The sequence below is a fragment of the Vulpes vulpes genome, chromosome 10 (genome assembly GCF_048418805.1).
Source record: "Vulpes vulpes isolate BD-2025 chromosome 10, VulVul3, whole genome shotgun sequence".
Lineage (NCBI taxonomy): Eukaryota > Metazoa > Chordata > Mammalia > Carnivora > Canidae > Vulpes > Vulpes vulpes.
Window position 1 is genome coordinate 24585260 of NC_132789.1, and position 9302 is coordinate 24594561.

The window sequence follows — 9302 nt, forward strand, 5'->3', positions numbered from 1 at the left end:
GGGCTCCTTTATATAGTACTTAATCATTAAGTGAATACCTGTTCTGTTTCTGGGATATTCTTTTTGTGCATTAAGAAATTTCAGAATTAAAAAAAAAAAGGTGAGGCCCTGAGCATCAGGAGGGAGCCCAGTTTTCTGGTGGCCAGATGAAATCCCAACCTCCTGAGGCCCCTCAGGAGGCAGGTTCAAGCACACATCAGGTCACAGGCCACTTCTGAGGCAGGATCTGTTAGTATCTTGTCTATCTCACTGAACACACATCAGCACACGGACCTAGCCACCTACCCACAGGGGCCCACAGCTCCAGCTTTCTTTCCTCTCTTCCCACTTACTCCTAAACCCTGACACCCCAGGCCCCTAGCATCTTAAGGGAGTCACATCCAGATGTGATAAATGCCCTGTGTTTGAGACACCCCTATAGTCAGAGTCCCCATCTCTCTAAGAGGCCAGATTCCCCCAAATCCTTTCCCACAAGGCAGCACAGAGATCCAAGAGCTTTAGAAACCAGGCAAGTTTTAAATATATGTTGGCACAATATTAACATTAAATACACATCATAAATAAGCCTTATAAATATGAAAAATGATAAAAACTGATAAAAATCGATAAATTAGTCATATCCTTCCAAAGAATTGGCCCAGCAGCTTTTGGGCCCCCCTTTCAGAGAACCAGGCTTTCTGCGTGAGAAAATTTCATGATGCACCACCAGGGGGAGCAGCCAGCAGCTGGGACCCAAGACCCCAGGCTTCCAGGCAGTAGTAGTAGGTCTATAGAGAACTCAAGTCTTCAGGCCATGTCCATTTGCACTGCATTTGATACCCTCTTTATGTCATAGAATCCCAGCTACTGGCAAGCCTAGAAGGCTTTGCACTGACCCCCTTGAATCACAAAGAGAAAACTGAGGTCCAGAGAGGTAAAGTGGCCTGCCTAAAACCACACAGCAAGTTAGGGGTTGAGCTGGGACCTGAGCCCTGTTCTTAGACACCCCAGATCAGTGCTCCTCCTAGGACACTCTGCCCCTGTTACAGCTGCCTAAAGTGAGGTCACCCAGATGTCCAGGTGTCTGGCCTGAGACCGGCAATGAGGCGTAAGAGGCCAGCTCAGGCCCTGACCTCCCCCTCAGAACCATGCCACCATGGAAAGGAGGAAGTCTGGGGGCAACAGCTCTGCAAGTCATGAGAGGGAAGGGCCGTCAGGCCTCTGGGGAGCAGGGCAGGGGGGGCAGTCAGTCTGGCCATGAGTCAGCCTGTGTCATCAGACCCCTGAATCAATGGAAATTTGGCCCCGCGTGGCCTGACCTGGCCACCCCACCAAGACTGGGGAACTCAGGGCTAGGGGCTCAATGGCCCGACCCTTCCCATCCACCCTGGAGGAGGTAAAGGGGCCTGCCTGGCTCCCACCCCCTTAAGTGCACTTCTGAGACGTGGGGAAGCAGGGTGGGTACGTTTGGAGGCCTGAGGCAGATACCATCTTACAGAATACCTGTGGGTCCTCTATCCTCCAGGGGCGCCCCTATGGCTACCAGGGGCCAGCTGCACCCTGGGCATGAGTCTCTTGTTCCTCCCAGAGAGCTGCATCCTACGGGCTCCCTTCAGCAGGCCCTGGTGGGGGCTGTGCCTCCGGCTCCGACTTAGACTCTTCCCCCACTCCCGGAAGACCTGCCCCACAGAGCGCATGAAGCGATGGTAGCCATGCAGGAACCTGCAGCCCTCCAGCCTGCGCTGAAAGGTGTCTAAGGTGGGGGTGGGTGATGGAGAAGCCCCTGGGCTGGTTGGAGTGGGCTCAGTCGTCTCCGAGGAGCCTGGAAGGAGCTGTGCCATGCAGTGGATGTTGTTTTTGAACCCGCGAATGTTCAGCTTCACCACACTCAGCATCTCCAAGTCCTGGGCTTTGGGGATGTCCTGCTCTAAGGCAGCCAGTCTGAGCAGAACGTGGCCCAGCGTGGTGTCGAGGGTCCGCAGGAACACCCGCCTGCTGAGCCTCTGCAGGGCATCTTTGCTGGGGAAGGCCCCGGGGCGCTCCCGGCAGTGCTCCTTCAGCCCATTCTTGTCCAGGCCTTGGCTTCTGATCTGGAGGAAAAGGAGAATCAGGGAGTGAGCGCTAGCACCCCCACCACACACACAGACAAGTCTACTCTGGTCTGCCTTGAAATATTGGACCTCGTGTACCCCATCCAATCCTCCCATTGTACAAATCAAGAAACTAAGGCCAGAGAGACGTGAGAACTCCCCAGTCACTGTAGGCAGGGGCAGAAGGATGCTGGGGGCTGGTTGGGGTGACTGCACAGGCAGTGAGTGACTGGTGTGGGGAGTGCAAGAAGGGAGGTAAGCAGGGGGCCTCAGGAGGGCAGCACTCTGTTTTGTTCACTGCTACATCTGAGGCTGAGAACAAGCTGGGAAAGCTGTATGACTCCTTGATGTTTTAGAGTTAGGCCCAGAGGGGTCAATGTGGCCCTAGAATAACACAGGGACTTGGTTTCCCCACCTGCCCCATGTGGAGTGGGGGCTGGATGAATGGGAGTTGGGCCTCATCCTCCCTGGGCTCACTCCTGCCTTAGGCCTGCTGTTCTCTGAGACTCAGATGCACCAGGGGCCAGGCGCTCACATAAAGGTCCAGGAGCGTGTTGGTGTGCTGCATGAAGTCCGCCTGCTTCTGGAGCTGCCCAAGGAGCTCTGGATACTTATCCGAACAGCTGCCCATGGCTGGCATGCTCAGGAACAGGAGTCCAAGGACCAGACCTGGGGCAGAGAAGGGGGGCTGTGTCACCGGATTTGGGGAGGTGAGTGGCTTTCAGAGGGGAGGATATCCAAGAGGGCCTCCGAGGTTGTGCCCATAGTCTTAGGCCTCATGCCATCGAGGGTGGGGCTGGGCTCTGTATATGCAGTGCAGCACCTGCTGGGGCCACTGCCACCCCCTCAGTGAGTCACTGCCCAGCATCCAAAACAGTGGCTGTGCTTCACTGAGCAGGCCCTTGAGAGGAGGCTGTGGGGCTCAGCTGAGGTTCCCATGCCTGCCAGTCCTGCCGACCTCAGGATCCAACACAGGGCAGCCCACATGGGGCTGCTCTCTGCAAAACCTCTGGGCCAAGACCCTGGGCTCCCCTGTCACAGACCCTGGCCCTCTATGCAGGTGGGCTCAGCCTGGAGGCAGCCTGGTGCCCAGAGGTATGTCTGTACAAGCAAGGGAGGCTGCCTTTCCAACTGGATTCTGTCAGTAAAGGGTGTATGGGATTATTCAGACCATAGCCCCATCCTACTGACAGGAAAATCAAGGCACTGAAGGAGAAAGGCTTGCCCAGGTCACACAAGGCTAGCACTGTCCTTGACTTCTTGCACCTTCCTCTTCTCCCCATTAGTGGCCACTTTTGTCAGGCCCACCAGGGATGCTGTAAGCCAGGCTGTGTGGGGTGGTGGGGGCATAGTTACTGCTCAGCAGCCTCCCCACACCCACCCCCCAGGAGGCACCGGCAGCCATGTGGTCGGAAGGGGCCTGTGGCGCAATGGCCCGGAAGGCAGTGACACCATGTTCCCTTCCTAAGAACCGTTCAGCCCCTTGGGGAAGAGTGGCTGGGGACAGCTGAGGGGCTGGGCACCCAGGCACCACGACCGTAGGGCACTCCTCACTGCCTCCCTGGGTATCTGCTGCCGGGCTGGCGGGGGACGGTGTGGTGCGGTGCATGTGAGCTCTCCCTGCAGGTGGGACTAAGATGTCTTCATGGGTGGGGGTCCAGGTCTGCATGAGGTGAGAGGAAAAAGTTGCCACAAACGAGCATTGGGTCCAGTCTGCCGTGGGGGCCCGGGCTGCATGTGGGGGTTCCTGGGTTGGTGAGACTGAGGGCTCTGAATGACATCACATGGCTCTGTGTGCATGTCACCCTGTGGGTGTGGCTATGTGTGCTGTGTGATTGTGTGGGCTCCAGGGTCCCCGGGCCTGGCCGACTGTGTCTATCCATCCCAGAGCCCGTGAATCAGGGTAAGAAGGTCTCATCGCCCCTCCAGGCATCACGCTGCTTTCCTGCTCAGCTTCTGCAGCTTTCTTCTCTGCGCAGCACATCACCCCCCTTCCTCCTGCTTCCCTGGCTTCTCCCACAATCTATCCCCTTCCCTTATTCTCTTGCTCCCATAGTCGATTCTCTATCACCTCCCCTTAGAAGGTTTCTGGAGATATTCCTTCTCTACCCTGTGAAGATGCTGTGTTCTCAGTGGACCACTCTCTTTGCCTGACCTCCTGGCTCTCTCCTCTTCTCAGCATCCTTCTGGTGCCTGGCCTTCCCAACTCCCAAAGGACAGAAGGTGTTCCTGCTCCCCGCTGGCACCCATGGGCACAGCAAGAGGGTGCTGGTGGAGAGGAAGGAAGTACTTACTGGGCAGCGTCCTCCACAGAAGCTGTGCCTGCATGCTGGGTGCCCGAGCTCCAGCCGGCGCCTGCTGGGGGTGACACCTCCTGGCTGGGAGCCCTGCGGGCTGGCAGCCACTTTATGCCCGCCAGGGCGATTGGCCAACACCTCGTGAGGTGGGTGGGGAGGGGGGGAAGGGCAGGCCTTCTGGGAACATGACCCCAAAAACCAAAGTTTCCATGGGCAGCCAATGGGTGCTGGGTACGATGGCCTGCTTGCTTCTCCTCCCATTTTCTTCGAATTCGTTCTTCGAGGTCAGCCCCACGCCCAAGGATGATGCAAACCGAAGCCTCAGTCTTCCTGGGGTGAGCAGGGAGCAAGGGGGTCTGCGCCATCTGCAGGGAGCTGTGCCCGGGATAGAGTGAGAGTATGCCCGCTGGGTCCTTGGAGCCCCTGCAGGCCAGGCTCAGCCCAAGAGCCATTGGCTCACAAGCCACAGTGGTTTGGGGCTGGGGGGGGACGAGACATCTTCCTTCTTGAGTGCCCTTCCCGCCCTCCTGCCAGGGCTGTTGGGACATCTGTGAGCGGAAACCACCGGGCTCTGGGCGCAGAGCCAGACCCAGGCTGGCAGCCCCGAGATTGTGATTCTGGCCTCACGACCTGCACCCTCAACAGGGCTCCCAGACATCTCCTTTCTCCCATCATGCACCCCCATCCTTATGCCAGGCTCATTCCCTGCAGGAAGCCCTTCCTTTACAGACAAGGTCTTCTGAGGGGAAACAAGCACTTAGAGCAAGAAACACAGGAAATTGGGGCTCAAGCCTGCTGATAAGCTGTGTGACCTGAGGCAAGTTAGGTCACTTAACGTCTCTGGGCCTCAGAGGCCCCACCTGTAAAATGAGGATTCGAAAAGCATTTCCTGGGCCAGGCTTGTAGCACTGCTGCTATTATGGACATAAAAGGCGAAGATCCTCTGAAAGAAAAAGAAAACTAGAAGTCTTAATTCCAAGTACTAGCTGTTGAGGGGTAGTGTTGGGGGCGGAGGAAGCTACGGGGAAGCTGTGAGCTCAGAGGGGAAGCAGGGTGGGGGAGTCGCCGTGGTGACGGTTGGGGACCAGGTTTCACTTTCTCTGAAAGATAGTGATTGTGGGTTGGTCCTCTGCTTCTCGAAGACCTTGGGACGTCACAGTGAAGGAGCCCTAGACACCACGCCTCTCTCGTCAACCTGTTACTCTGTTTAAGGTAAAGTGAGGCCTGAGCTAGGGCAGACCAGAAGGAGGAGAGGCAGCGCCAGCATATCTACCAGGCCTGAAAGAGGGTCCTTGGCCTGTCCCCTCAAGAGCCCGGTAAGAAGGAGGGCCTCAGAAGCCTGGGAAACCGGGGTGGGACCTCTGGAAGCTGCCAGCTGGGGAAAACATTGGGCCTCTGGAGCCTGGACAGGGAAGCTGAGGTGGCCAGAAAGAGTGAGGTGACACCCTCCTGCTCATCCCTGTCCGCGACACCTAACCTGACCACCAGAGGGCTGTTCCCACCTGCTCTCTCCCCTGCATTACTCATTCATTTGTTCTACGAACTTTTATTTGGCCCTACTCTGAGCCAGTCGCTCCTAAGTGCTGAGGGTCCCGTAGTGGGCAAAACCAGACACCCTCATGCCCAGAAGGCTGGTTCTCACCCCCACGCCCTCCCTGGCACCCCAGCACAGTGCTCACCACACCCACCATCACCACCCCCGAGGGCTAGTTCTGGATTCTCCTCCTGAGAATGTCGCTTCTGCTCAATTCCTCATCTCTGCCCACCCCCGCAAGACCTGGGGCTGCCACCCCCATTTCCTGGGGCCCATGCCAAGCTGGGATCCTTCTTCATTTCACATCCCTGATCTCATCTTGCAGCAGCCCTGAAAGGGAGAGCAGCCGGGAAAGGATGCTTTGGCTCTCTTTAATGAGGAAATTGAGAAGCCAGGCCACATCTGGAAAGCCACATCTGGCAGGAGAGCTTCTTGCCCCCCCCCCCCCCGCCCCCCGGAGCCACTGAGGATCAACCTCTACACTCAGGGCAAAGCTACATGCCTTTACTCCCCCACCCCCCACATTGCCCTGGGTGGGAACAGTTACGAGGAGGGGGCATTCAAACCAGGGCGGTCAAGTCTGAAAGACCATGTTCTGAGCGTGCAGCAAACCAAGGTGCAGCGTGGGGCCGAGGGCCACCAAAGGCAAAGAGGCTTATGGATTAGTTTGCTTGGGCTGCCATAACAAAAGAGCACAGACAGGAGGACTTAAACAACAAGCCATCTTGGAGCTTAGAAGTCTGAGACTAAGGTGTGAGCAGGGTCGATTTCATCCTGCAGCCTCCCTCCTCGGCTTTTAGACGGCTGCCTTCTCACTATCTCCTCACATGGTTGTCTCTCAGTCTGTGTGTCTTTTTTGTTTTTTTTTTTTTTGTTTTTTTTTTAAGATTTTTGTTTATTCATGAAAGACACAGAGAAAAAGGCAGAGACATAGGGAGAGGGAGAAGCAGGCTCTCTGCATGGAGCCTGATGCGGGACTCAATCCCAGGACCCCGGGATCATGACCTGAGCTGAAGGCAGACACTCAACTGCCAAGCCACCCAGGTGCCCCTGTGTGTCTATCTTAATCTCCTCTTCTTAGAAGGACACGGTCATATCGGATTAGGGCTCCCACCTCCATGACCTCATGGTACCTCCCCTCTTTGAGGACCCTATCTCCAAATATAGCCACATTCTGAGGTACCGTGGGGTTAGGTCTTTAACACATGAATTTAAGGGATCAACTTCAGCCTGCAACAGCTTACAAGAGGAGGGCATGGTTGGAGGGCTTCAGGGAGCAGGGACGATGGGGGAGTGTCCAGAACCTAGTGGGAGGGGACAGTGATGTGCAGGAGGACAGGGAGTGGCCCCAAGGTCCAAGGTAAGGAGACCCGGCTGGCCACCTGAGCAAAGCATGAGGGGAAGATGCGTCAGCGTTTCTGATGAGGTCAGCGCCTAGTGACGTCCCTCTCACCAGCAGGAAGGGCTTGCAACATGCCCAGCCTTATAAATAGGCTCCCCCAACCACAGGCCCTGGGCCGTCCCCTCTTCCCGGCCCACGTCAGCTGGGTCCGCGTGATTCGGAGGGGGAAAGAGGACTGGCTTGGTTCCTCAGAACTGCTGTTCCTCTGTCTTTCCGGCCCACCCTTCGGCTGTGGGGCTCTACTGCTTTAAATGCAAGAACAGGACCTGGGGTGGCCTGGAGGATGGACCAAAATTGGAGGCAGGAGGCCACTCATCTGGGAGAGAGACAGTGACCCCTGACCTGCTAGGGTGGGAGGTAGACACCAACCCAGATACCGTTCTCAATCTACAGTGTTGACCCAGTCGCATCCTCTTTCTGAGCCTCAGTTTCCCCTGTGGACTGCAATGGCACAATTTAATAATCAAGTGACAGACAACCCCATTTTTAAAAAAGATTTTATTTATTTATTCGTGAGAGACACAGAAAGAGAGAGGCAGAGACACAGGCAGAGAGAGAAGCAGCTTCCATGCAGGGAGCCATGTGGGACTCGATCCCAGGACTCCAGGATCATGCCCTAAGCTGAAGGCAGATGCTCAAACGCTGAGCCACCCAGGTGTCCCAGACAACCCAATTTTATTTATTTATTTATTTATTTATTTTATTTTATTTTATTATTTTTTTTATTTTTTATTTTTTATTTTTTTGACAACCCAATTTTAAAATGGGCAAAGGAGGGGACACCTGGGTGGTTCAGTCAGTTGGGCGTCCATTCAGGTCCTGATCCCAGGGTGGTAAGATCCAGCCCCACATCAGGCTCTGCGCTCAGCAGGGAGTCTGCTGGTTTCTCTTTTTCTCTCTCTCTCTCACCTTCCGCCCCTCCCTCTGCTTGCATGCACACATGCTCTCTCTCTCTAAAAAAATAAATAAATAAATCTTTTAAAAAATAAAATAGGGGCACCTGGTTGGTCCAGTGGTTAAACCTCCAACTCTTAGTTTTGGCTCAGGTCATGATCTCGGGTCATGAGATCAAGTGGCCTGTCAGGCTCTGTGCTCAGCATGGCATCTGCTTACTTTTCTCTCTCCCTCTCCCTCTGCCCCTCCCCTCTGCTCGCTCTCTCTCGCATGTGCTCTCTCTCTCTCAAAAATAAATCTTTTTTTTTAACTCAAAAATAAATCTTTAAAACAATAATGAAAATAAAAATAAAATAAAATGGGCAAAGGAGAAATAGATATTTCTTCAAAACAGACAAATGATCAATAAATACATAAAAAGCTGCTCAACATCATTAGCCATCAGGAAAATGCAAAATCAAAACCACAGTGAGATACCTCTTCATACCCACTGGGGTAGTCATCATCAAAGACAGATATGACAAGTGCTGGAGAGGACACGGGAAAATCAAAACATTCACATACTGTGGGTGGGAATGCAACATGGTGCAGCCGCTTTGAAGACAGTCTGGCAGGCCCTCAAATGCTTAAACATAGAGATGCCATACATGCAATGGTTCCACATCTACATGTACACCCAAGAGAATTGAAAACATATGTTCACACAAAAACTTGTGCACAAAATATTTATAGCAGAATTTATTCAAAAAAGCCAAAAATGTGGGAGCGACCCAAATGTCCATTGATAGAAAATGGATTTTAAAAATGTGGTCTATCCATACAATGGAATCTTATTCAGCCACAGAAAGGAATGAGGTCCCGATACATGCCACAATGTGGATGAACTTCAAAAACATGATACTAAGTGAAAGAGACCAGTCAAAAGGCCACATGTTGTACAATTCCAGTTGTATGAAATGTTCAGACTAGGTAAATTCATAGAGACAGACAGGAGAGGCGGGGTTGCCAGGCCCTGAAGGGGTCTGAGGATAGGAGTTATAGCTAATGGGCATGGGGTTTCCTTTGGGGTGATGAAAGTGTTTTTGAATTAAATAGTGGCGATGGTT

General features: G+C 53.9%; 1 protein-coding gene across 1 annotated transcript; it reads right to left on the bottom strand.

Moving 5' to 3' along the window:
• Nucleotides 1–496: 496 nt before the first annotated feature.
• On the bottom strand, nt 497–4833 carry OSM (oncostatin M). Its single transcript, XM_025985974.2, has 3 exons — nt 4364–4833; nt 2605–2738; nt 497–2069 (listed from the first exon to the last, which is right to left on the bottom strand). Exons 1-3 carry the CDS (start codon nt 4395–4397, stop codon nt 1494–1496), a joined length of 744 nt encoding a protein of 247 aa, XP_025841759.2. The 5' UTR covers nt 4398–4833; the 3' UTR covers nt 497–1493.
• Nucleotides 4834–9302: the final 4469 nt, after the last annotated feature.

Excerpts from the sequence above, each read along its gene's own strand:
- OSM (XM_025985974.2), bottom strand. The coding sequence starts at position 4,397 with ATGCAGGCACAGCTTCTGTGGAGGACGCTGCCCA. Across the intron at positions 2,739-4,363 it reads TCTGTGGAGGACGCTGCCCA|GTCTGGTCCTTGGACTCCTG; the intron begins GTAAGTACTTCC and ends TCTCTGCCCCAG. Across the intron at positions 2,070-2,604 it reads ACACGCTCCTGGACCTTTAT|ATCAGAAGCCAAGGCCTGGA; the intron begins GTGAGCGCCTGG and ends CTTTTCCTCCAG.